Genomic DNA, 26,634 nt, shown 5'->3' with positions numbered 1-26,634 from the left:
CTGATGGATGACATATTCGATTTTCGCTTCGGTCGTAAAATTGAATTGCCACTAGCGAGTATTACCAATTTCACGAAACACCAATTTTTTAAACGAGCGCAAATCTTTTAAAGTCGTCGCATTTTTTTTATTTTAGAGACACCTTTTATGGATTTATCCATCGATGGAGTGTAATGGCCTTTGTCGAGAGTTTGCATTTGAGACCAATCCTTAGCAACAAAGCCATAAATCAAATTTCCTGTTTATTTTAGCTCATCCCCTCTCAAATGGATGAGATTTTCATTTGCCTTGAGATGATCTCTTTGAATATTCCCACTTGCGTAACCTCGTTCTACTTTAGTTTATTTTCTAATCCGAACCGTTTTACGTCTTTCATTTTCACGAAACGTTTTTATCACTGGATGTAGAACAAGCGACTATAAAAAAAAAATTTTCAAAGCTATATTTAAACGTTTCAATCAAGATTACCGTTAGAATATTTATCTATCACCGAGACAATCTATCTTAGCAGGTCAGACGATGGCCCACCAGTAAAACAAATCGTTATCAATCTCCTTCTTTTCATTTTCTTCAACAGATCTTAGCCTTAATTTTGAAGTTTGTTGGTGAATTATTGCAACACCTGACAGGTCACTGTTCCATCATACATGTGGAACATCAATCTTGAAAATCGCTTCTAATATATTTTTACAATAGTGTTTTGTCTTCTTATGACCGACTGAACCCAAAAAACATTGAAACACTTGCAAGGTGTCCTTGCAGCGTGAATAGCAATTTTCACCCAATTTTAAATGTTACGCTCGTCACTTGTGACGTGTACTGTTACAAATTTTAAAACTATTTAGAAGACCGAAAAAAGGAAATTAAATTGCCGAATATAAATCCACGTAACACACGAAAAGCTGTTTATACTTATTCAACGATTCCATTTGACAAACAAGGAGACGTGGCTGGGCAGTGGAGGAGGGAACAGAAATGTGCATTACGGGATTTATAACAGCAATATAAGACAGACACGAGCATGCGAAAAAAAAAGGGGGAGCTTTCCATCAATGCGGTTACTGTCGTTGTTTCTGTTATTGTGTATTTGATGGGATATTATTATTCTAAAAACATGTTTCGGGAAAGAAAATGTATGTCACAAAACAAAAAAGAAGACCTATGTCTTTTTCACGCCGGTCGACTCAAAGACGCGTGTAGCGTAACAAAAGCGAAAAGCTAAACAATAGGGGCCACATTTACATCTGGCGATGCCAAGGTTCAAAATGTTGTGCTTTATTAAAGAAAAACAAAAAAAAAACGTTTATGTATAATGCTATAAAGCGATTCAAATTTAGAAAAGGTTGGAGAATTGAATTTAGAGAGGGAAAGGTGAAAATGGTTTTACTCTATTTCGTAATGTGGCGCTTCAGTTAAGTGCGTTGATTTGAACGCAGCTGGCGAGTGAGGTGACCAACACTGGCGATGTCCAGTCGATGTCTGAATCCAGCAAGGGTGTCTCTTCCGATCACGAGCCACTGATGATAATGCATAGCGAAACGATGGGCAAAATGTCCTGGCGACCGATGCGGGACAAGGTGTGTAATCGCATAACTCGCCTGAGAAAAATAACAGAACAATTCAATCGACTGCATCTACAAGTCACGAATAATAATTATTTATTTTTTTTTTTCTCTCTCTCATTTTCTATTCTCTTACTAGCTGGAAATATATGGGACAGATGTCAGCTGTTTGTTGCCGACACCGTTTCTTTTTCTTTTGCGTCATAAAAATAGGGAGGGCTCATTAAATCTCTATTGCCGTGTCTGTATGGCCGGACATTGAACGAAATGGCCACACTTAATCCATCGCACATTAAGGAATCCGTTAAAAGCAAATTGCGTTAGCCCAATAATGAGAAAACATTAAAGGATTTTTTTTTTTTGTATCGAACCGGAACCCACATTGGACATTAGCAAAGTCGATGTGATTTGTTATCGGCTTTTCGCACACTTTGGAAAAAACGTGGTTGTGCGCTTTCCCACACGCAATCAGCACCGCCACGAACAAAATGTAAATGTTGAACAATTTTACACGTAACGCCACACTATATATCCAATGCCGACGTGGTGGTTGGCGTTGATTAATGATAACTACCTTTTCACTCCCAGCCCTTCCTAGTTAAAAGAAATCAAGATGTTCAATAAAAATACCGTCCGCCTTTTCTTTGGATTCCCACATCGGCCGCTATTATTAAGTTCGCATCATTTTTCTCGGAGGTCTTTTACATGTAAATTCCTTGTCATTCTATTGTGCATTTCGCTGCTTGTTTGCAACAAAAGATTTCATCCGATTCTTTTCTTTTTTAACGTTAATATTTGTGAAATCGAATTACAGCGCGCCACGTTCTTTGTCGACATTTGCAGGATTGAGTTCAAAGACCGTTCAACGTGAAAACCGTTAAAATCTGAGATAGCCTCTTATACTATTATTGCCGCTCGGCGTATTGTTGTGATTTGTGAGAAAATCATCGGAAAACCAATGAATGGATTTTTTTTTTTTCACAAGAAAAGCTGTTCAATTGTTCCGTCGCCCTCCTATAGAGACCAGCCGAGACGGGCCATTCAGCGCAGTCTACCGCAGTTTCAACTCGTCGATTTTTGTTTATCCTCTCACGATCTAGTCTCTTTCTCTCTCTCAAGAAAGGTGATGGGTACGCTTAGAAAAAAAAAGGAAAAAAAAAATCGACTGGATAATAAGATAGAGAAAAGCACCTTGGAAATTGGGCGGACAAAAACAGGTAAAATATCCAGGCGCTGCGTGAGAGTTGTCGACACAACGGCCACCGTTTTTGCACGGATTGGAAGCGCAGTACGTTCCCATTAGTCCCGCCGCTCCTTCGTTAATTGTTTTGTCGACTCGCGTCACGTCACCCTGTAAATGTATAAACATTTCGTACTTTGAAACGATACGGTTCGTGTCACGCGACCGATTCACTGTCCCGAATTGAAGCCAAAGTAGTTGATAAATAGGAGGGTATTACAGCCTATGGATATTTACGCGCAAAGAGCCGTTTTGACGATGATGACGACTGTGACGTATCCTGGCATGATGGTTCGAATGGCTTCGGCGCCGATGTTCACAGCGTGAACCGGTGAAACCTAGCGGACATGTGCAGTTCAAAAAGTCACGTCCTAGATGGCCTTTGACTTGTCGGTTGACGTGACACGTTCCCCCGTTCAGACAGTACAAAGTGGGACAGTACGGCGTCTCACAATGAATACCTTCATCAGAAAAGAAGATTGTCAACAGGCTTCTATCAAATCAACTAAAAGTATAGTAAGTATGTTGACCTTTTGTTCCGACTCGACACGAACATTTGAAACTGCTAACTATCCGGTTGCTGTAATCGGCGTAACGCGTGGACCGAAAACAAGTCCCTCCGGCCAGGCAAGGATTTGGCCAACACGGATCTTCTGGATCGGCCAATGTTTCGTTTATTGTTGTCAAAGAGTTTCGAGAAACGGCCTCTCGTCCGCTGGCCAGCTGGTACGAATTTTGATGATGTCTACGGTTTTTGTATTTGATGTGTTTGCTGTCGCTGCTCGTTTGTTTGTCATCGTCTTCGCGCAAAGTGTGTGCGGCTGCTGTTTTGCCCAGTTTGCCAACAGATTGCCGAGTTTGTATGGCAGGGGATCTGTCCAGTGACTTGCGGTTTGGTAATTTCGTTAGGGCTACAATTGATGGATGGACGGGCCGGTTAGGTCGGTGCTGACAGCGAGCATTAGAATGTTCAGATGATTTGACTACAGATGGGCGGTTTGGACAAGGCCGGCATTCCGTCTGTCCAACTCTGTCTTGATACGTTCTCGCCGGACACGGCTGACAGCTGCCTTTCAACTGGAAAGTGTTGACTGGACATTTTTCTGCATGGTTTAGATCAAAGAGAAAACGTTCATAAAAGCGGCCAGTTGAAATTTTGCGGATAGAGGATTTTTCTTACGGCAATTGTTGGTGGATGAATTGACGACGTAACCCGGCAGAGGACAAATCAAATCGAGTTTGGCCAGCTGAAAGGATTTGTTGAGGAGCTCTCCGCCTGCCGCTTCCAGTTTTTTGCGGAAATCCGCATTCTTTTGAATTAAAACTTCCGTTTCAGCCTTTTGAAATCGAATTTAAAAAAAAATGCAAATCACACAGAGAACTCACAACGTGCTGAAATGAAATTGGTACTTTTATCTTTTCAATGAGCATCTCGCCTTCTGGAACTTCGGAACCTTCGTAAAAATAGTCATCGTAGCTGAACGGCTGATAACTAGCGGCCACAGTCCACGACAAGTTGAGGATGGCAATACTGCGATTTTATTTTTAGAAGGAAATGATTTAAATATCCTTCCGCCCAATCAGTGAAAGGAATTTTTGAAAAGTAACCTCTTATTAGATGACATTTCATGATGACATTGAGCTGTCAATAAACTACAATTGGCAGTTTGACAAGCTTCTGCATTGTGATGAAGCAGGGCCGTCTTGGCCGTCTCCATGAGTTTCTCAACGCCAACTCTATCATCGCACCAGGAGTTTGATGGGTTCGTCGGTAACAAATGTCCGAGCTGGAACCGGAATTCAGCAAACATGACGGTGTTACCCGACGCGGGATCAACTAACACATTATTCAATCAAAAAAGTAAGCACTTAAAGTCAACAACTGAAGAAAAGCTGTAACATTTTTTTACGGTTGAGTTGGACGTCGTAGTTGCAGTTGAATTTGGCATCCGTCTCGTTGTTTTTCGCTACGCAAAACCGTTTGAAAACTAGGGGACTGTCAGTGTTAGAGCCATTGGAAAAGGATTTAGATTGGACGACATTGACATCACATGTGACGTGAACTGCGCTGTCGTTCGTCGTCGGTGCCTGGAACTTGGGCAGTGCCAGATGGACGTCCTCAAAATCCGGTACGGTCAAATTCAGACCGGAACACTGGCTCGAGTCCAATGGAACGGGGACTTCCAATTCTATCGCACATCCGGAAATCATTTGAATACATTAAATTGAACCCTTTCTAGAGGTCAAACATTCAGAAAGGTTCAAAACTGTTCAAACGTACTGATACATTTGGGAGGTCGGCTTGTTCCAGGGTCGCTGTAACAATCCCAGTTTTGTTGGACGAGATGGCGGTCAGTTTTGGGCGTCACGTATCCATTGTCGCACGTGTAACGACATGTCGTTATGCTGACGTCATCACCGACGGAAGAACAAGCCACTCGGCCGTACTCGGGCGACGGTGGCGGCCTGCACAGTCTCACCCGTTCCCGGCTCTCTTCTGACCCATTTGAGACGTAATCAAATGTTGATGATGTCCTCCGATTAGATTTTATGTGTTTCCCGAAGAAATTTTTTTGAACGGACTCTACTGCGTGTTTTACCTGTGGCTGATGCAGACGGCATAACTTGCAGACTATAACGACAGTAAGCGTGATGCCTAAAGGCTAAAGATCTATCAGTGATGTTGTTGTCACTGTCGTCCAGCTGATAAGCCACCTTGACAACCACCCGATGTGTTCCTTGATCCAACAGAGTACCTGGCTGAGGGCCGAGGACCACCTGCGTTCTCATCTTTTCTTTTTGATACCTTTTGCAAATAAAATTCGACAGAAAAGCGGTTATGCGTCATCATAAATAATTCTTTATCGTTCGTTTCCCATCCCTTTTTTTCTTTTTGAACAAAAATGGGGTGGTGTTCACTTGATTCTTTTCCTTTTAGATACAGTATGGCCTTGTTTTATGGAAATTGACTATTTTTTTTTTTCCTGTTGTTGTTAGGTGATCAATCAAACTCGAATATGTTTTGTTTTGTTTTTTTTTTGTTTAATTTTTTACTTGTTGGAATAGAGACAGGGGCGGATGATGGGCTCAGGCATCCGGACGGCGCCGTCATGATGGGCGTCTACCCCGTTGTACAACTCGGCGTCGTATCTATCGGGTGAAATCATTGAACTTGCCGGGCAGATAAAACATGGTCGACTTGCCCTTCGACTATGCCGTTTCAGGTTATTCGCCCAATGGCTTGTCGATATTTGGTCTGTTCTTGCAGCATCACCGTACATGCCTGTCATTTTTTTTTTAAAGAAAGGCACAAAGATTTTAATCATTTCGCTCTAAAAAAAAAAAAAAAGGGCGGTCGCCTTATTATCTGTACAGAGAGAGGAACTGGAAATGGTCAAGTGTGTACAGCAGCCAGAAAAGAGCTAGTCGTATAAGGTATAATGAGAAACGAATTACGTTGTGTGTATTGTACGGTTGGGAGAAAAAGAGCCAACGCCTTTTAGTTCTTCGTGTTTTGTCTATAGCTCAACACACGCAACAGTCATGTTCTTTTGTTTCTTTTCAATCATGCCCGCAAGAAGGCAATTGGTGAGAAAAACTTATTGCTGTCTCCCATTCGCTTCTTTCAGAGTGAAACCCCAAAAAAAGAGAATAAAAATCATCTTTTTCTACAAAGGAAAAGCTCGTTCGTTGAAATTTGCCTCCCTTCCAGCCATTCTTTTTTAACAGCTTCATGAAGGACGAATCAACTTTACATTACCCAAGGCTATATAGGGAACAAAATATGAATGTCTGGTTTGCTAAACAGCAAGCGTCATCTCCTTTAGCGGATTTTTACGTTGAGAAAACAAAACGTAAAAAGAAAACTGGAATTGTTTGGCGCCTCTGTGAGCACCAGGTGACACGTCATTCTGATCGAAGAGGACTGGCTGTCATTCCATGTTCCAATTTTTTTTTCCTTCGCCTTTTCAAACTAGCCGCCAAAAGGATTTTCCACAACATAGTCGCCCGAATTTTAAAGCTATGACATATTCGTGCAGATGCTGCGTGTTGCAGACACGGATAATATCTTCCAGACGCTGACGTATCTCGACTTCTTTTCACTTTCGCGATGTGCTACTGCCGTAACGCGCACTATATTTATATCCACTCTTCGCTGCTATATAAGCATCACGCAACACCATCGAAAAGACCAAACGCGCACACCACATCAGACACTCAATCTTTATCTTTTTTTTTTTTTTTTGTTTTGTTTTTGGCTCAAGAAAAACTCTATATATTTTTTCTTTTTTTATTATTATTATTAAAGCGCGAGATAAGAGCGCATTAAACACACAGAAACAGCAGATGCTTGACGACGAGATTATTTATCACGAAGCGCGTTGTTGTTCTACCACACGAAGAAAAAAAAATGCAGTTTTTTTTTCTACCATTTTTTAGGGGGGGTTTGAGGGTTTAGCGTGTCAAGTGTTGGGCGTCGACTTATTCAATCTCAAATTAAAAAATGAAAATAAATAAAGAGTTAGGAGAAGGAAATAAACCGTTGCAAGCTAGTCACAACACCAACGTTTTTATAACCCAATTTCCAAAAAAGCATATGTACGGCTATAAAAGTAGTAGACAGAATATTTAGCTACTGGTTCTCGCCTTACTCGCAAGCAACAACTTAATGTGGGTCGAAATAAAAACTTACCCAAAAAGACGAAGAGCAACGATACCAACAGTTGGCAAAGGAGGATCGGCATCATCATTGCTGCCGGAATAAATAATAACAACGGGAGCACGTTAACAATATCTTATAGAAACTTGAAGCGTCTCTCGTCTGTATAGGTTCTGGCAGAATTTTTTCTATGTGTTTTTGTAGCGTGCAATGTTTAGAGAGTCTAAGTGCGTCACGCCATACGAGCAACGTCCGTCCGGCGTGAACCTGCCGGCGCGACTGTAGCGAACGAGGGACTGCCAGTCGCACCAAAAAACAGCACGTCGGCCACTCGGGCGCTATACCAAAACTTTCTTCACCCCTACAGAGAAAGAGTGGAATGACTGGTATGAAAACAAACAAACAAAACGCAACAACAAATGAATAAATAAGAGAGACGAAATAAAAAAAGTGATGATCGACACGTGGGAAATAACCCCGCTGAATTTTTACCCGTCGCGTATAATATACGATTTCTTTCCCCTATATACTTTCGATCGTATTACACTAAAATAAGAATAATAGAATGCGGGCGGCAGAAAGCCAAAATTGGGCTGTCGTCGCATTATTCCGCGTGTATATTCGATCTTAGTTGATTCCTATTATTCATCGACGACATAGAAAACTAGCAAATGATTAGTCAACACATCTTTTTCTCTTCTCCTTTGCATAATCTAATTAACTGACATTTACACTTTGTTCGAATTCTCGAATACGTCCCTATGTAATATTGATCGCTATTTTCTTGAAAACGTATTTGTACTGGATACAGTTGATACTTGAACAGAATTGGCTGTTTTCTTTCTAGATGTCCGCCCATTCACGATTTGATGGGCTGATCTCGATCAGATCACTTCTTTTTTTAATAGACAGGATGTCACGACAAGAGGGAAGGATAGGAATCTGAAAAAAAAAAAATCCCAGAGTCAGTGACTGAAAGAAGAATATGAGAAGGCAAAAAAGAAACTTTTGGGCAGTGCCCCACGTCCTTCGAATATCGTCCCTCTATACTGAGACTCTGATGGATGGCTCGGGAATCTTGGGGGGGCAAACGGCGGAAGAGTGCGGAGGAGTTGGCTAGCGTGACGGGGCCTCGTATTTGTTTTGTGTCCTCTCGCATAAAAATAAAAGAAAGGGAAAAAAAAATATATAGTGCTAATAAATCAACGTAGAAGAGAAAACTTGCCTTTTTTTGTTGTTGTTGTTGTTCTGTCGTGGTCCTCTTAACACCGTGAACGTGTAGGGAAGATATGATCTGCTGAAAAGATGATGGCTTACCTAACCTCTTTGAAAGCTGTCTTGACCCACAAAAAAAACTATTCCGTACGTGCTCGGCACGCGTATTGATTTATTCTCGTTGTTTCGGGACTCCCGCCATCTTTTTCTTAAAACAAACACTGAAAGTTTTGAAAACGTGAGCGTCGTGCACGAACTGATTGAGAAAACCATCCGTCTCTGCAGCATGCAAAGCAAACAAAATGGTACATTTCTTGGACAATGCTAAACGTTTACACTTAAAACGCATTCTGTGGCATAAAATAGGTACTGCGCTCCATGGGAATGCTTGTATGGATTCCCATTTTGAATGGAAAAGAGCGCGATTTTCGGAATTTTATTTCGTTACAGTCTATAATTCAAAGAGTTTCATCGTATTACACGATTCCACACTGCAAGACAAAAGAAAGTGGGGCATTAGTACGTCGGAATGGGAAACCCATCACGAAAAGTCATTGTGACTAAAGGTAAGCATTTGATAGCCGATGCCACGACCAAGTGGCATAAACATCCGCTTTCTCATCTCAGCGTCTAGTAGTCGCCTGTAAATCGATGTTTGCCCCATAGCATCCAATTTCTTACGATGACTAGCAAAGGAAACCTTTTAGGAAGTCATGACTCGACTGCCTTTTTTTTCTCGATATCGTGATTCAATATCTTGAATCATGCAAAGACATGACTTATGATTGCGGACATCGGTAGCTGTATCAAAACGGTTTATTCTTTGATGGTTTCAAGGGGAAAACTTTGAGTGGCACATGTGGGATTACTCACAAGTCACAATGACTGCTTTCTTCTCATAAAGTGTGACGGATTGCTTTCCTTAATAGCGTCTCCGCGCCTCTCGCGAACCCAACCATAAATGAATCAAAGATGCTTCAGAGACTACGCCACCTGTCAACAAAGTCGTCAACTCCATTGACGGAACCGATGGCGGCAAACTATTCACTGGTATTGTTGTGTGGTGTATATACTTCCGTAGTTCTTGTTTTTTCGTAAGAAAGAATGCAAATCGTCATACAATCGTAAGTAAAAACTTTCAAATTTATAGTGAATCGTGTGAGTTACACCTAACATCATCAACTAAGTTGCATGATGGCTAGTGGCCTAGTACTTTTCATGCTTTCAATGCAGACCATCTTCAACATCAAGAATGTCGAAGGTTTCAAACATAAAAAATTGGAAGTTCATAATTTTTTCTGATGTGCTTCTGAACTCAAGCATTGTGCAAAATGAAGGAAGTGCTTGATTAGAAAAGCATAAAAGTTTTGTTTGCATTGAAACCAAAATCTGATGAATCTTGACTACTAAACCACTACTTATTTTTTTATGTTGATGCTTTTGACCAGTCCATCATTTCACTTCATGTGATGTTTAGAAGCCTTCCATTTCATTAATACCACATTTGAATTAAAGAACAGGCAACATCACTGAATATTCTATGATAGAATTCCAAGGTGATCTTGAAACCAAATCAGAAGAGGCCTTGGGAGGTAAGATCATTGGTGATTTACACTTTAATCATGAGGTAATTTTGATGCATACAAGTTAAGCAGAAAATGCATGAAGCTAACATTTTGATTAATAAATGGGATAGGGCAATCCAATCATGATTATTGGGCATCATATCCTCCATGGAAAAGTTCAAGATCTTGATAAACCCCTGGTAGTTATTACAAAAGAAAATGATGGCATTTCCGAAATCAATGTCAAATACGGTGTCACAGCCGTCATCAAAAGAAAGTTTATATTTAAGACTAGACCCAAACCGATTGTTGGCGAAATGATCAAGAAATTGTGATAATTTTGTATGTATTCACTACCTTCATACACCACTTTTATGGGTAATCTTTACAGTAAAGCCATTTTTGTGATTTACAAGCCGGGTTGGATTTTAAACCCCGGGCCTGGAGGTGGTTCCGTCAACGATGTAAGACCATCACGAGGTTCACAAGCAAAGCGCCCATTTCTATGTCACAAAGGATTACTTTTGTTGTTTCAGCTGGAAATATTTTAAAAAAGAATGTTTAGGCAACAACATACCTCGGACCAGCTTTTGGTTCGCGCCCAGCCTTCAGGTCATCAATAATTTCTTCGGTATCTTTCTCAGTCAAATCCTCCTGTGAGTAAAAGTTTGATCATGATGTAAGAAATATGTAAGTTTCCAAACAAAAGCAAAAAGTTTTACGTAATAGTTATCATTGATTTGAATCATGGGTGCATTGACACAAGCTCCTAGACATTCTACTTCCAACAACGAAAATTGTCCATCCGATGTAGTCTCGCCATTGTTGATGTTTAGTTTTTTTTTCAAGCAATTCATGATTTTTTCAGAACCCATCAACCAACATGGTGTGGTGGTGCAGACCTGAACAAAGTTCTTCCCAATTGGGTTCCTTTTAAAACAAAAGAATGCATACAATATTAAAACAAATTTGCTATTTCTTTTACTTATGGCATAGAAAAATAAAAATAACCTATTGAACATGGTATAAAAAGTGGCTACTTCATAGACTCTCATTTTTGGCATACTAAGCATATCAGCAACAGCATGCATTGCTGAAATTGGTAGCCATCCTCCAGCTTGGCGTTGGGCTAAATCCAGTAGAGGAATAACTGCAGCACGTTTGTGTCCCTCAGGGTACATATTGATGATGGCATTGGCTCTCTGAATAAGGGCAAATAATTGGATGAAATGATTCAACAACTCGGAAGGACTAGATGTACCCCAATGTTTTCTTCTGTAAAATTGAAAGGAACATCTGGGTTATTTTGCGGTGTGTCTCGGTGGACGAATAAACTATCACTTAGGGAAGCAGAGGATACTGTGAAGCTCCTAACCTGCAAGCTCTGGTAATGAGAAATTGTATAATAAGATCAGCTGTGCATTATGATAATTTCTGTTGGAAAGACTAGCTAAGCATGTCTAACATGAATATATTAAGAGGTAACTGACCAATGCCCTTCCAATTTTGTTTGCTGTTGAAGAAATCATTTCTTTTACAATCAACCAACAAATTGGTTGTTTTTACGAAGATATAATTTTTTCACAAATCTACTAGCAGACCGACGGCACCATCAAATGTGCACTAGCATTTGACTAACAAAAAGCGGCCGTTCCAAGATAACGGTACATGTAGCACTCAACCGCTTCACTTTTCTATTGACCCCAGTTGTACTTTACATAATCGATATACACAAAACACTCAGATAATATCGATCTATCCCTCGATCTTTAACCAATTCACCGTTCACAGGTTCGAAAAACAAAACCTAGGTTTACATCTGCATTTTCTACTGCAAACGAAGTAATGAGGTCTTAGTATCTCAGCGTCAACGGCGTAATACCACTACCGGTGATGCTGAGAAATCATCTTATTTCATCCGTTTCTGCTGCTTTCACAAACTGGTTATCACGCGCGCACTTAAAATCTCCCAAAACTGGCAGATCTGCCTAAGTTGCCCTACGAAAAGGGGTACTCGGCAGACCTACGTACATCCGATTTTAAGCATGTTTCATTTATTTACCAGTGCGAATCTCGACTAGGAAAAAGCGTAGAAAAATAAAACGTAGAATAAACTTAAAATTTCAGCAAAATTTTTTCACTAAATAAAGGATAAGTAAATGATTTCTTTAATCTTCTCACTTTCGCCGCTTTCCTATCCTTTCCATGTTAATTTTCCTCCTTGTTTTTAGCAGGCAGGCAGAGTTTTTAAATTTCGCAACTCAGCATTCAGTACAACTCTATGAGCCCTTCGAATGATTGTATTTGTATCTTTTATTATTTGCCTTTATATTTTGACTATTAAATCCCTGTTTGGCAGAGTGAGTGAACAATGTAACGCAATTTTCATGTCTTCGCACTTTCCGCCTTTTAATTATCAGGTGTATCACTATAATTACAAGCTTATATACAGGACGCACAGCTAGGATCAGCCTCGAGGCAATCGGGGGGCATTTCGCTGCTTCGGATGGGGTTTTCGCGGTTCAGGGCCTCAAATTTTTTGCCCCGCATCCAATTGAGGTCTGTAATCGGGGACAACCAATCGATTCAATGAAGGGATATAATCGATTGAGTTGTAATCGATTTCCCCAATAAAGCGACGTGATTACCCCGATTACAACCCCGTTATGCTCCATTCTACCCCCTTACCCTGAAACCCATGATTTTTCCCCAGTTGACGAAGTAGTCAACCGATCATTCCCCGATTGGCTTCTTTTTAGGACGGGGCGGGGACCCCGATTACAGCCAAGAGCCAAGAGCCAATCGAGGCCGATCACTAGGGCTTGGCCCCGATCATATTCTAATCGGGGACACCGCTAAGCTTCCCCGATAAAAATGAATCGGGGAAGTTCGGTGCGGGGATTTCTTTTTTCGGTGCGGAACGGTGCTATAATCGGTGCTGCACCGATAGCACCGCTCGGTGCGATCACTACACACAGCTAAATATAACGAAATCTGGCAAATCAGCACCTTCACTTTATCAACGCACAGTCAACAAAAACGTTTTAAGGCATCAACTCTTCAACTGCGTTAAATCAACTAAGAAGCTTCTTGCTTCGAAATTCCCTTTCGTTCCTTTTGGTCAAGATGCTTAACCAAGTTGCAGTGGAGGCCCTCTATTCGGCCACATACTTGGAGAACTATCTTGATAGTGTTGAGAATCTCCCCAACGATTTACAACGACATATTTCTAGAATGAGACAGCTCGACGTCGACTTCCAAGGTATATTTTAACAAAATTAATTTAGGTTCGCCAATTACCTTAGAGTTTTCTCGACTTTAGCCATTCTGCGGGACATTGAGCACTACAGCGACGCTATCCAAAAGGGTCCAGAGGCGCAAGAAAATCAAGTAGATTCTGGAGATGAAAAACCAAGTGGATCTGGTTTGACAGCCTCTACTGGTGCAAGTGCAGGTCACTGGAGAAAACGTCTCTTACAAAAAGTGCAATCTGCTCTCATTTCTTCACTAGAAATAGGGGATGAAAAACTACAGTTGGTGCAAACAATGCAAGATGTGGTTGAAAACAAATCAAGGCAACTGGAAACTGATTGCAAAGCTTTAGGTAAATTATAGTATAAGACTAGAATGAAAATATATGTAAAATTTGCAGTTGTTACAGAGTTTAGCAAAGACAGAGAATCAACTGACTGTCCAAAGGATCATACTCCAAACAGTCGGGAGGTGAGTTCAGCAACTGGAGGAAATGCAGGCAATACAGGAGAAAGAACCAAAAGAGCAAGAAGAGCACGCCCAGATGTAAGTTGGTCTATTTCTTTCTTTCCGACTTCTAAAGAACATTTTTTTTTTGTTCAGGACCGTGATTCTCCAGTTCCCACTACACCAGTAAATGTTGGTCCTTCTCAGAGGAAGACGTCGAATGCGACAAATTCAGCTACTGCATCAAGTAGATTATATTTTTTTCCAACTAGACAATAGAAAAACTTATTAAGACATTTTCCAAATTGGTTTAGCTGGAGCTAAAAAGAAGAAACGTCGTTCGGGAAGAGAGAAGGAAAGAAGTGCTTCACCTCAAGAAATTCCTATTGATCCGGACGAGCCGACATATTGTCTTTGCGATCAGGTGAGGATTTAAACTATAATTTATTTAATATTTTTTATATTTATTTTTTTAAATTTTGCGAAAGGTTTCATTTGGTGAGATGATTGGCTGCGATAATGATCTGTGCCCTATAGAATGGTTTCATTTTTCGTGCGTTCAACTCACAACAAAACCGAAAGGCAAATGGTATTGTCCGCGCTGTAGAGGTGACCGACCTACCGTTATGAAACCTAAAGCTCAATTTCTTAAGGAACTTGAACGGTACAACAAAGAAAAAGAGGAAAAGGCTTAAAATGTGTTTTTTGTGTGTATGTGTCACTCTTATCTCTACCATTTCGTTTTCTTATCACTTGTGTATGTATAAATCAGAAAAAAAGACTGCCTCCTTGTTATATGTAGGTAAATTTTTTTTTTTTTTTTACAAATTGTATTCCGTCAAAGTTTAAATAAAGACGCTCTACTTTCTATTCCCGTGTTATGGGGATGGGGAATTGGTGAACAAAGTCAGCTGGGAACGTGTTTAATCATCCACGATTTGGCATCGCCGTCTTCATAGCAGATGAATTTCCCGACAAGAGAAAACTGAAAACAGTATAGTAAGAGTTCTCACGAGAAAGGGTGTATAATTTGCGTTGTTTGATATTTATTATGAAAATTTCCGTCAACGAGCCCATTTCGAATATACTGTCGAAATTTCAGTGACAACGATTCAAGAAAAACAACTAAAAAGAGCTCTTTCATGGTTTGCAAAATGGTTCCAGGTGATAACACTCCTGCTGTCAAAGATTCGGTAAGAACGAATTCTTGTCCATATCAGCCATTTGTCGCCTGTGTAGAAATCGAATGACGCACTTAATTTACCTTTTCTTTCATTTTGTTTTATTGAAAGACAGTAGTATTAAAAATAGTGTTAAAGACATCAAGCAACATTCATTTAAGTATTTGCATCTTTATTGGGTGGTCTTATTCTAAACTTTAAGTTTAGGCACCATGGTAGTAACCAGGCCTATAGGTTAAACTATTAAACACCTAATGTTTTATGATTTACCACATAGTTTTATAGTGAGAAGAGTCCCAAATGTATTTCAAAAGGAGCAGTCAACTTTTACCATAGATTTTTCAACAAATAAAGCCATCAGAAGGGAAAAGTTTGTCATCAAGTTTGCCTATCATAAGAGTATTTAGAGGCAGTATGATGTGTGCTATTTCAGCAGAAGTTGGTCTTCATCCTGTTTCCAGTCCCTTGTGCCAAGAAAAGCTTGCATCCAACACTCTTCTTGTGTTATTAATAGACTACCCTTCAGCCTGAATATTGAAAAAAAGAACTCTGTTTCTAGCAATAGGCACGTTCTTCGCCAGACTGGACCGTGGGCTGGACCGTCGTCCTGTCGTGCAGTAGTTTTTTGTTGTTTTTTTTTTGCCCCATGATGCTTTCGTCTTCAAATTCTTTTGCTAATGCGTATGTATCGGTTTTACATGTCACTTTTCTAGGAAAGCATGATTTTTAGTGGCAATCCGAGTGCAACTTCGTCTAGTGGTCAACATGGAGAGATACGGATGGCTTTAATAGTTGTTCAGGATATGACGACAGCTACTCTGCAAATTGGCCATACAAGCCTTTCGTTGGCCTCCACTGCGTCAGTAAGAACACTGGTGCAGCAGGTCGCCACATCAACAAACTACATGAATGGCACGTTCTCTTTACTTTTACAGTCAACAAATTCGGAATCTAGTTCTGTAAGTGTAGCGTTTCGGCAACTTATTCCTAAATTGCTAGGCTAGGTTTGTATTGAAATTATCATTTATATTTGAAGGTACTGTTGAATGAACGTCTTCATGAGACGCTCGAGGCTGTCGGCTTTGTATGTGATAATGGGCATACAAGAAACAATCTTATCATCGCTAACACTGGTTCTGAACCTCCTAAAAAGGAATCACCCGTCAAACCAGAATTTTCGACATTTTGTTCGAAACGAACCATGGATCGTACCACAGATTCAAATACAACATTGTCGAATAGAACATGCTCCAAAAGAATCACAGATTCTTCTCCAGATGGCGATGTCAAACCGACAGATAGAATTAGCGACGTGCTTTCTTCCCGCCGAAGAGGTATTCGAAATCGCGTAGGTTTATCTAATGCTTTTCTTTAAATCAATCTTGATTCATTTCAGGATTCGTTGGGTTGGTGAATCAGGCAATGACGTGTTACCTCAATAGCTTAATTCAAACCTTGTTCATGACACCCGAGTTCCGTAATGCCATGTACAGGTGGCATTTTGACGGTACGGAAGAGGAACAGGCCAAGTCAATTCCCTTTCAATTGCAAAGTCTCTTCCTCATGCTTCAAACGACGGACAAATCTTCAATTGGGACTACAAATTTGACACGCAGTTTTGGTTGGGATTCAAGTGAAGCTTGGCAACAACATGACATCCAGGAGCTCTGCCGAGTCATGTTTGACGCGCTCGAACATAAATTTAAAAATACGGAGCAATCAGATCTGATCTCTCGACTATATGAGGGAAAGATGATGGATTACGTTCGCTGCTTGGAATGCCGAACAGATAAAGCACGCGAAGACACTTTCCTCGGTATGTAAAAATTTAATTTGTTAAAAATTCTTGATTATGTCACTCATGAAGGTTATTACTCTTAGATATCCCGCTCCCAGTTCGTCCCTTTGGGTCTCAGACGGCATACGCCTCAATTGAAGAGGCCTTAAAGGCATTTGTGGCACCGGAAACGCTGGACGGCAATAACCAGTATTGGTGCGAAAAATGTGGGAAGAAGTGTGACGCCCACAAGGGTCTCAAGTTTTCACGTTTCCCCTACTTACTAACTTTACACCTCAAGCGATTCGATTTTGATTATACAACACTTCATCGCATAAAATTGAATGACAAGGTCACCTTCCCAGAATTCCTACATTTAGACTCGCTTCTCGTTGATGATCGAAATGGTGATCCAAATGCTTCTAATAAAGACTCCCAAGATACGGCTATTGAAGACTCAATGTCTGAAGCTAGCGGGTCGTCGCGTGCAAATTCGAGTAACGGAATTGAATCTCAAGTTCGTCTGCGTCTTACTTTTTGTTTTCCCAAACATTGATTAACGCAATATATTTTTTTGCCTGTTGCAGGATGATGATGAAGGCATCGATGTAAGGACAGAAGGATGTACTTCGAGCACGTCCTGTGCTTCAGGTGCTAGTAGTGGCGATCAAAATCGCAAGAACCGTAGACAAGGCCAATACAATTATGAACTATTCTCTATCATGATCCATTCCGGTAGTGCATCCGGTGGCCATTACTACGCTTATATTAAAGATTTTCTTACACGTGAATGGTATGATTTGAGACATAACTTTATTTTACATTATCCTCGTTTAAATCCATATGTTGAAAATTAGGCATTGTTTCAACGACCAGACAGTGTCTAGCATTACGTACGATGATATTAGGAAGACTTACGGAGGAGGACCTTCGCGAAGTGCCGGTTATTTTACCAGTGCCTATACCTCTAGTACCAACGCCTATATGCTTATGTACAGACGGGTGAGATTTTTAGCCTACCAATTAAAGCTGAAACTTCAACAAAGCTAACATTTTTTTTCTGATGCCAGATTGATAAAGAACGTAACGTGAATTTCATGTCCCCGAGTGAATTTCCCGAGCACCTTCAACAACTTCTCCTACGAATGCAAGAAGAAGAAAAAAGCCAACGGGCTGTCGAAGAACAGGAAAGGAACACTTGCCGCATCCAGTTATATTGCCATCATCCAAAACGTGGTCGCATTGACTTGCCATTAAAACTTCACAAAGAAATTACCCTGCGCCAAGCTGTTTCAATCGCATATGAACAGATTGGCGATCTGTCCGATATTGGCGTCCCATTGAGCCGCTGCCGGCTAGTCAAGTATAATGAACTTTACGACAATGTAGAGTGCAGCTGGGATAATCGAATGGAGGAAACAGTCGACGATATCTTTGACGGAGTTCGTTCTTCCTACAAGTTTGACTTGCTCCTAGAAATTGTGCCAGAAGGTCAAACTTTTCAAATTTATGCTCCTGGAAGTCTTAATGCTAAGGTCTTTATGGTGGATGTGGATGCAAAAGAACAACTTTACCTGCCAGTTTCCATTCGTATGCCTTTCAGCAGTACGGTTCAAGATCTTAAGCTCAGCATTAAATGTAAGCGTATTGAGGTCCATCATTTAACCATCCTATGCTTAATTTTAAACTTGTCTTTTTAATTATTAAATTCTAGCTACAATGAACATTGCCGAGGATCCCGATCACATCCATCTAGTAACCATAAGTTATTCTAACGAATTACGTAGATTGACGCAAAAAGACCGTAGTTTAAGGAGCGAAGGCTTCCAGAGAGCGGAGAAGGTATACGCTACCGTATTTCCCTCCAGCGATGAGAGCGAATTCTTATCGTCCTGCAAGCCTCGCCTGTATGACCTTATCGATCAATATGAAAATGCCCTGACTGTTCGTATGACGCTACCCAAAGCCGATAAAGAGACACTAGATCGCTTGGGTATCGATATTGTTCTTCCTGTAATCCCCACGGCTTCCAATTCTCCAAACGCAGTCAGAACAGCTTCTCCAATGGAGTCGTACAGTCCCGAGGATGCTGCCTCGGACGACTCCCTATCCCACCTGGAGCGTGAACGCGCCTTGTCCGAGGGCGAGGAAGAAGAAGAAGAAAATCGTCGACGTCGTCTAGGAGACATTGAAGACTTTGCCGTCAACTCCGCCAACTCCCAAGAATGCTATTCAGAAGGCGAAGAACTTCCTCAGCGTCTTCCCAATTCTACCTCATCTGCCTCAGCCAGTGAAGACAGCAGTTTGAGCTTGACTAATAGTGAACGTACCCTATTAGGTGATCCTCCTGAGGTAGGAGAAGAGGACTGTGATGTTGAGATCGGTCTCGCCTCCCGAAGAAGGAACGCTTTAGTTCAAGCGGGACCTGAATCTGTTGATTCCGTACCGGAGCTGGAGCCTGTCAAATATTTTTTCAAGGTATCTACAATTTTCAGTGTGTTGCGTTTTTGAGCAATTAAAGTCAATTCTGTTTTAGGTGATTTCAAGCAGGGAAGATGCAGACGAGAGAATATGTACAGCCATGGTTGACAAACGAATTCCCTTGGCAAGTTTCAAATCTGAACTAGAGGTGCTCCTCAACGTTCCTGCCGAGTTTCTTTTACTGTACAAGAAGACCCCCACCACGGCATCGACTTTCGGTACAACCGAACGTGAATGGGCTCAACAAAACGAGACGCTGGAAACCCTAGGAGACGACCCACAAATAGCTGTTCGACTTGGCAGGGCACTTAGACCAGGCGAAGTCCGCGGAAAGATTTATCAGCTGAAAATCAATGATACTCAAGAGCGGACACAGTTATTGTTTGAATGGGTGTTGTCATCTGGTATTCAAATCGGAAAAATGAAACGAGACATTTTGGTCGAATTGAAGAGTCGTCACGGTGTTGAAATCCCTCCTGAGAAGTAATAAGGTTTTGCTCAAGACTGTCTAAGCCCGCTTTATTTACCATAGATGTTTTTGAATGATTTAGATGTGTTTTGCGCAAGAAGCACTGGCGCACACCTTCGACTGTCTATGGAGACGAAAACGAAGTACTGGATACGGAATTGCTGTACATTTTCAAAAACTGGGAAATGTTTTTACAAGTACTGGATGTGAATGACCCCTATGACGTTGCGTCCAAATATCGAGGAGCCGAAACTGTCATTTTCACCCGTCGGTGGCGACCGAGTACGTTTACGCTGGAACCGTTTGTTGACACACCTCTGGCTGAATTTAATCGTATTGTACTGGGCAAAAATTTTTCGAAATGAGCGGTTTAAAACCTGACCAGATCGAGATAGCTAAGGCACCTGGGACGTTCCCATGTGAAGGGTCCCTTCTAGGAATCCATGACGATATTACATGGGTGCCGTTGCTGACGACTGGTTTTGACGATGACGGCTCCTTCAAATACCCTTGCTCTGTGCAGACGGACGGGGACGTGGTCTATTGGCGTGAAAAAGGCGAACTGCTCAAGAAACTGACGGAACAGGAGCGCAGAGAGATTCTTAGCCGAGAGAATACCGATGCAAGCGTCTCCGGAACTTCCTATCCATCTGTATCCGCTTCACCTCGCAAGGAACGCCCGCTAAGAATCTTTATAGACTCGCCTAAATCCACCAGCGTAAAAGAAACTGTTGAACCCGACTTGGATTGATCCTACAAAGCTATATATATATATATAAATATATATGAAGTATATACCTCTCGATGAAAATTCTATTCAAATGGAGCGTAGGAATTTTTTCAAGAGCATCTTTAAAAGGCAATGGATGAGGCATGTGCTGAAAAACAATCTTCTTTTCTTAACCTTTCCCCTGCTCTATTTCGCTACGCTCTCATTCAACAACAAACCTTCTTCTCAAACAATCAGCCTTATGTGGAAAAAGTAATAATAAAACATAACTATTTGTCACGAGAAATTTCGTTTTTCATTACTCTTAAACATGGAATGTCGAGAAGTGTTCATCACCGTTACATTCAGAATAAAAATATACGATGATGAAGACGGCGTAATCTCCTTTTGTTATCCACGTAACATTATCAAGCCGGACTAATTAACGCCACCCCACAGCGTCGGTTCTGAGGCTCACATATTACGCGAACTGAGTTCCGGGGTGAACGTGGGGTGAAACGGTCATCATTTTCAAAACGTTTCGAAAAAAAATATATATATATATAGCTTGGCTACTATGCTGCCATCTGTCGCCTGGAGAGTTTCATTAACGACATCCCTCTCAACTTCTCGGGCAAGCTTGCAGTCAGCCATTTTGGCTCAATTCTTCGATAAATCCGCCTGTGCTTCGTTTCATCAGCTGCACGCTTCTTAATTCGGGTGGAGTTTAAGACTCTTCTAAGGTAGTTATCTTTAATTTTTGTCTCAAGATAATATAGAGTTAGGAACGGTTTGGCATGAAACATGGACATCGTCTATCGTCTATTTAGCAATCAGGCACACGAGCTGCCGAGGTTGTCGTGCAGTCAGAATTTTCGTTAGCGCGACGCAACGCTGCATTAAAAGCATATTTTACCATTCAAATTGCTCCGGTTTATTTTGACGTAGAATAACTCAGTTGATCTCGTTCTGTGTGTCTAATTTCGGGTCATGTTGGCTACCTTTGCTATGTTCGTACGTGTGCAACTACCTAACTTTTTCACTTCCAAATTTATCTAAAGTCATTTGTTCGTATTTCCTTCTAAACACAAAGTTTTACAGAGAGGAGCCGGTAAACGTTCATTACGTATATCTATTCCGATTTTATTTTATTTTTGGCTTCATAGATTGGAGATGTCTGATGGGATTGATAACCACGAGGAGACCAATGAAGAGGCTTCATTTGTCATCTTTGCAGAAGGGCCTGATGGGATGACTCAAATAGATCAAAATGATGAAAATCAGCAACTTTCTATTGGTGATGATGGAATCACAATAGTGGTAACACCTGAAAATGAACAGCAGGTTTCTGAGCTTTTAAGAGCTCTTCAAGCATCGCAAGGGGGAGAAGATGTCCAAATCCTGACAGAAAGCGGTGAGGAAATTCACCAATTCAGCAAACCTAAAGATGAGACAAGTGCTGAGGAAACAGAAATAGTAGAACCACCAAAAAAAAAAAGAGGACGTCCACCTAAACAACAACAGACTCCCATTACCTCTAGTAGTGTGACAGCAACTGAGACAGCTAACAAGAAAGCAAAACTAATTCGAACTAGCTTTGCAAGAGGCTGATGCCAGTGTTGCTGAAGGGATTTCCAGTTTAAAAAGCTCTCGTTTGAGGGAGAAGGCTGCTAAACAAGGGGGACTAAAGAAACTTTGGATAAGCAAGGAAGATCTGGAGGAATCTGTGGAACCAATGGAATCATTTGATCGTGGTGAATTAAAATCCGATGGAGAGAACGAAGTTTACGCATGCGATGAATGCCATGAGGTATGATAACATAGATCTTACGGAAAAAACGTTTCGTTTAATAACCACCATATTGTCGTCGTAGCTTGAATTTGGGTCTATCGAGGAATTAAAAGACCATAGAAAGGAAATACACCCAGCGACATTCCATTGTGATATATGTGGCATTGGATTTGAAGATCAAATTGGATTCTTCGAACATTTAAAGACTCACTACGAAAAACAAGCACCGAAGAAAGGACGTGGACGACCACGAAAAACACCTGCCCTTCCTTCAACCCCAGTCGCGTCCAGTTCAAAGTTTGTTTCAGTGAACTCCAATAGTACGATAAGATAATAATTATTTTTTCCAAAAAACAGAGCACCGGATGAGGCTGTCAATATGACTTGTGAAACTTGCCAGAAAGAATTTCGTAATGCGAAGGCACTGGATTCTCATGTCCGTAATGCTCATCCTGATGCTATCACAAAAGCGTACCATTGCGCCCAGTGCAACACTAGCTTCCGCTTTAAAGAAGCCATGGAGACTCACATGGAAAACGTTCATGGTGCTGATAGACCAGACGACGGTCCTCTCCCTGAGCCCGGAAAATCAGTTGAGGATAAAGAATTGGATCTTGCAGAATTTGAAGGAGAAGATATTGGCGAAGAAGTCATGGGAGAAGACGAACAGGGCTCCGAAGACGTCGAAGAAGACGAGGAATACGATGAAGATGGCAAAGATGAAGTCGACGAAGAAGAACTTCAGGTATACCTCTCTTTCACTGTCTTTTAATGTTTCGTCTTCATGTACCTATTGCACTCAAGGAAAGTGGTATAGCTGATTATGATCCAGCCATTGATGGTCATTGTTGTCAACTGTGTGGAGCAGTCTTCTCGGCAAAGAAACGCCTTATTCAACACTTAAAGGTCAGACAATTTTGTGGTGGGGGTGAGGGTAAAAGGTGTTTTATCTAAATGCTTATGGTTTTTGCAGGAGGATCACCATATAGGGTTTAAACGAGGCCGGCGGCCAAAGTATCCTCCTGTGGAGACCGCCGAAGATGGAACCTTTCCTTGTCCAGTATGCCAAAGGACCTTTACGCACAAAAACTCGTTGGCTTATCATGTGCGTACTCATGCCGGAGAAAGACCTCATCAGTGCGAGATTTGTGGCAAATCTTTTTTTGCCAATGGAGCATTGAAAGTCCATATGCGAGTCCATACCGGTAAATTGGGTTTAAAAAATTTGTTCAAAACACCTACTTCACTCATGTCACACTTCTAATTTTTCAATAGGTGCGAGACCGTATAAATGTGATGAGTGTGGGCGTGAGTTTCGCCAATGGGGTGATCTCAAATATCATTTCACTTCCTTGCATTCTGGTGTGCGACAATATCAATGGTAAATTTATATTTTCGAATGGAAGCTAATCAGAGATTTAATCCATCCTATTACCTTTTCTTTAGCGAGTTCTGTGGCAAGTCATTCGCTCGAAAGTATTCATTAATCGTTCATCGGCGTGTACATACAGGTGAACGTAATTACAAGTGCGAATTCTGCGGTAAAGGCTTCCGTGCTTCGTCCTACCTTCTCAACCATCGCCGGATTCATACAGGTAATATCGAAAAAAATTAAAGCTGGATATCACAGCAGACTAACTATTTATTTATGAACATCTTTCAGGAGAAAAACCCCATCCCTGCCCAGTATGCTTCAAACCTTTTAGAATGCGATCTGACATGAAACGCCACATGCAAATGCATGCGCGTGACGGCTCGGATGTTTCATTACTGCTAGCATGCGCTGAACAAGGTATCGATCCGCTTGAAGCGATTACGGCAGATCCGGATGCCTTGGCTGCTCTAAGAGAAAAGACTGCTAATTCTTCTGAAGTAAAAACCGTTGCTCCCCGTGCAAATCGTGGCCGCAAGGTATATAGTCTATTTGTTGCCATGTTTTTCATTTTGAATTGCATTAAAACATTCCTTTTCCACCTTAGCAACTGAAAAGTGAAGAGGCAACTGCCGTTGCCGCAATTCAGGACGATGAGGACCATGATGAAGGATCCGTAATGCTGACCATCGTTCCCAATGAAGATGGAGAAATGGTAGCTGTACCCATTCACGTACAGGATGAGAATGACGAAGATGACGATGGAAACAAAATGGAAGTCCATATGGATGGTGATGAAAACGCTGATTCAGAGGTATGGGGATTTGTAGGATATCCGATGGTATCGTCAAATTTTATCAAAATTTTTTCTTCTTGTTTGTGCAGGAAGTTCAGCAGCTCCAGCTTATTAACGAGGACGAACTTATTCAAGAAACTGACAGTCTTGGTGCAGTGACTATGCGAGACCCTAATACTAATACATTGTACGTATGGTCTGTGTTCCCAAATTCCCAGACTAAATGAATCAGTTGATGCAGTGACAAGCGTCCTAGTATTCTCAGGTGTGTGCGAATGGAATCGCCATACATTGGGATCTGTCATTTTTTTCCTGATTTTGAAGATCATTGCATAGAAAATTTTTGAGCTTCTCCTATTGAACCGTTGCCCCTTGTACAGATGTTGTACCATGACATAGAACAGCAGTGGAAATACAACAGGGAAACAAAACTTGTTTTTCGTATTTGGTTGTCTTTATCGTCTCAGCTCCAATGAATAATGACAAGATTGAGTACTGCATTTAATTACATACGAAATGGATCGTTATCACACACTCAAATGGTCTCATTTTTTAAAATGATTTTATCTTATTAATCAAGTTTATTTCCTTGGGTATAAACAAAAATGTTATGCTATTCAATTTTCCAAGAAGGAGACGAATTGAGTAAGACTCTGCAATTGCTCTTCATTTCGCATCAATGGGATATTTGCAGGTGTCGGTCGTTTAGGTATAATTAACTGGGAGGCCGGATCGCACGTCCATCCTTGTTCTGCTTGTAACTTAGCAAGTAGTTTTTCTGCATTTTCTGGATGGTCTACATAACCAACCAAGTCTGCAAATGTAGTTGAAGTTATGGAAAGATATGCTTTTCCTAAGCCAAGTTAGAGTTTTCATAAGAACCCAGAAAACATTGTTTGATTCAAAATTTTCCAAACTACCTATGAGCTGCAGTGACTTTTGTCGAAGATTTTCTTCAAGAGACGTCATGTACGGTTCAACAGAAGGAGGCCATTTCGTATTTCTAAGAAGGTTAAACACTGCATTGTGCTCTTTCATCCATAATTTTTTACCAACTTCCCAAATTTGCCCAAGCAATGGAAATGAGGTTTTCTCTTCATTTGAGATTCGTTTCCAGAGAAATTTGGCATGGCATCTGCAACCATAGTAAAATTCATTTTTAATAAAGAATATTTAAGAAAATGGCCAATGGACTTACAAGTCAAAATTGCACAAGTATATGCTAAGTAACTGGCAATGCAAATCTCCTAATGCCAAGCCATTGGCACCCTATGAGATACGAACGATTAGACGAACGATAGATGATTTCAAAAACAAGGGGAAAATGTACCTCGAGTTCCTGCTTTTCTAGTTCTTGTGCTGTACTTTCAAATAAAACTATTTTAGACGACATACCTCTTAGCCACACACAGAGATTTCTTTCAGTTAAAGTAAGTCGGCGATTTTTAAAGCTATTTCAATTAAACAGTATTCTAAAGTTTTTATGCCGAGTTTGCCTGAGCAATTTACGTGTTTTTGCTTTGACGGCAATGCTTTATCGTCTGTTGTGTTGGGAACATTAAGTAACAAGAAACGACGCTAGGCGACTTGGAATTTTTCAGAGAAACACGAAGGTGAATGATTTTCTAGGCGGGATGTCAGACTAGCGTAATTTAAAGAGTAACATGGAGTAACCATGTAACGTGATGAAAAGGAAATGGCTTTTCAGAACCTACACTCGTGAAAACAAGTATATGGCTTGTCAGATTCCCTATTAGTTCCTTTTAATGGCGGTGAAAAAGGTGAGTCCGAGTTTGGAACGAATAATGGCGTTTGTACAAAAACGTAACAAACTCATTTCGCATTGTAACTAAAAAATCAAATATGAGTGTATTTTCTTGTTTGGTAATTATGAAAAAAAAACTTCCATACACGTGGCTGATGAATCTTTATTATAGTACCTTTTGGGTCCATTCATCCTTGAAAATTGAAGGTATAATTATTTGTAAAACCTTGAAATGTTAAGTAATTGCTTTGCAAATAACTGCGACTGACTGAAAAATCTCTCATCATATCAAACGTGGCGGCAACTGTAAAAGGATGAAGGTTCTTCAGATTTGCTTTTATTTTTTTGTTT

The 26,634-nt window shown here is 40.8% G+C and overlaps 7 protein-coding genes across 10 annotated transcripts; 4 read left to right on the top strand and 3 right to left on the bottom strand.

The window, feature by feature from the left end:
• Positions 1-888: 888 nt before the first annotated feature.
• Positions 889-7,757, bottom strand: LOC116916539. 3 transcript variants are annotated; one of them, XM_045169524.1, is made up of 13 exons: positions 7,496-7,757; positions 5,857-6,085; positions 5,403-5,608; positions 5,084-5,299; positions 4,713-4,991; positions 4,411-4,639; positions 4,213-4,333; positions 3,983-4,139; positions 3,333-3,905; positions 3,040-3,263; positions 2,754-2,913; positions 1,388-1,598; positions 889-1,273 (listed from the first exon to the last, which is right to left on the bottom strand). In XM_045169524.1, exons 1-13 carry the CDS (start codon positions 7,551-7,553, stop codon positions 1,261-1,263), a joined length of 2,676 nt encoding a protein of 891 aa, XP_045025459.1. In that variant the 5' UTR covers positions 7,554-7,757; the 3' UTR covers positions 889-1,260. The 3 variants fall into 3 exon arrangements, with proteins under 3 accessions (XP_045025459.1, XP_045025460.1, XP_045025461.1); XM_045169525.1 differs by having other exon boundaries at positions 5,084-5,296; XM_045169526.1 differs by lacking the exons at positions 889-1,273; positions 1,388-1,598 and having other exon boundaries at positions 2,770-2,913; positions 3,023-3,263.
• Positions 7,758-9,681: 1,924 nt separating this feature from the next.
• Positions 9,682-10,624, top strand: LOC116916537 (chromosome transmission fidelity protein 8 homolog). Its single transcript, XM_032921793.2, has 3 exons — positions 9,682-9,801; positions 10,193-10,304; positions 10,374-10,624. The coding sequence occupies exons 1-3, from the start codon at positions 9,782-9,784 to the stop codon at positions 10,575-10,577; spliced, it is 336 nt and encodes a 111-aa protein (XP_032777684.2). The 5' UTR covers positions 9,682-9,781; the 3' UTR covers positions 10,578-10,624.
• LOC116916535 (NADH dehydrogenase [ubiquinone] flavoprotein 2, mitochondrial) lies at positions 10,572-11,894 on the bottom strand. The gene is made up of 6 exons (XM_032921791.2): positions 11,733-11,894; positions 11,504-11,626; positions 11,254-11,444; positions 10,965-11,172; positions 10,820-10,896; positions 10,572-10,745 (listed from the first exon to the last, which is right to left on the bottom strand). The coding sequence occupies exons 1-6, from the start codon at positions 11,769-11,771 to the stop codon at positions 10,652-10,654; spliced, it is 732 nt and encodes a 243-aa protein (XP_032777682.2). The 5' UTR covers positions 11,772-11,894; the 3' UTR covers positions 10,572-10,651.
• A 1,355-nt stretch (positions 11,895-13,249) lies between these two features.
• Positions 13,250-14,809, top strand: LOC116916534 (inhibitor of growth protein 1). Of its 2 annotated transcripts, none has more exons than XM_032921790.2 (6): positions 13,250-13,504; positions 13,565-13,846; positions 13,895-14,040; positions 14,098-14,188; positions 14,256-14,365; positions 14,430-14,809. In XM_032921790.2, the coding sequence occupies exons 1-6, from the start codon at positions 13,369-13,371 to the stop codon at positions 14,634-14,636; spliced, it is 972 nt and encodes a 323-aa protein (XP_032777681.1). In that variant the 5' UTR covers positions 13,250-13,368; the 3' UTR covers positions 14,637-14,809. The 2 variants fall into 2 exon arrangements, with proteins under 2 accessions (XP_032777681.1, XP_032777679.1); XM_032921788.2 differs by having other exon boundaries at positions 13,252-13,504; positions 13,904-14,040.
• Positions 14,810-14,945: 136 nt separating this feature from the next.
• Positions 14,946-20,959, top strand: LOC116916531 (ubiquitin carboxyl-terminal hydrolase 47). The gene is given in 12 exon segments (XM_032921783.2): positions 14,946-15,134; positions 15,836-16,081; positions 16,159-16,456; positions 16,519-16,938; positions 17,004-17,416; positions 17,487-17,692; positions 17,757-17,901; positions 17,970-18,537; positions 18,614-19,377; positions 19,436-19,863; positions 19,932-20,194; positions 20,197-20,959. Coding segments are annotated over 12 exon segments (4,206 nt in total). The 5' UTR covers positions 14,946-15,083; the 3' UTR covers positions 20,601-20,959.
• Positions 20,960-21,143: 184 nt separating this feature from the next.
• Positions 21,144-24,949, top strand: LOC116916533 (zinc finger protein 12). The gene is given in 12 exon segments (XM_032921785.2): positions 21,144-21,301; positions 21,725-22,145; positions 22,147-22,368; positions 22,433-22,647; positions 22,708-23,095; positions 23,155-23,256; positions 23,324-23,555; positions 23,626-23,731; positions 23,797-23,945; positions 24,014-24,261; positions 24,330-24,536; positions 24,608-24,949. Coding segments are annotated over 11 exon segments (2,421 nt in total). The 5' UTR covers positions 21,144-21,301; positions 21,725-21,731; the 3' UTR covers positions 24,746-24,949.
• Positions 24,950-25,079: 130 nt separating this feature from the next.
• On the bottom strand, positions 25,080-26,490 carry LOC116916536 (COP9 signalosome complex subunit 8). The gene is made up of 5 exons (XM_032921792.2): positions 26,459-26,490; positions 25,849-25,969; positions 25,717-25,787; positions 25,439-25,653; positions 25,080-25,371 (listed from the first exon to the last, which is right to left on the bottom strand). Exons 1-5 carry the CDS (start codon positions 26,473-26,475, stop codon positions 25,136-25,138), a joined length of 660 nt encoding a protein of 219 aa, XP_032777683.1. The 5' UTR covers positions 26,476-26,490; the 3' UTR covers positions 25,080-25,135.
• Positions 26,491-26,634: the final 144 nt, after the last annotated feature.

Source organism: Daphnia magna, linkage group LG2, assembly GCF_020631705.1.
Source record: "Daphnia magna isolate NIES linkage group LG2, ASM2063170v1.1, whole genome shotgun sequence".
Lineage (NCBI taxonomy): Eukaryota > Metazoa > Arthropoda > Branchiopoda > Diplostraca > Daphniidae > Daphnia > Daphnia magna.
This window is presented reverse-complemented; position numbering and strand designations above follow the sequence as displayed.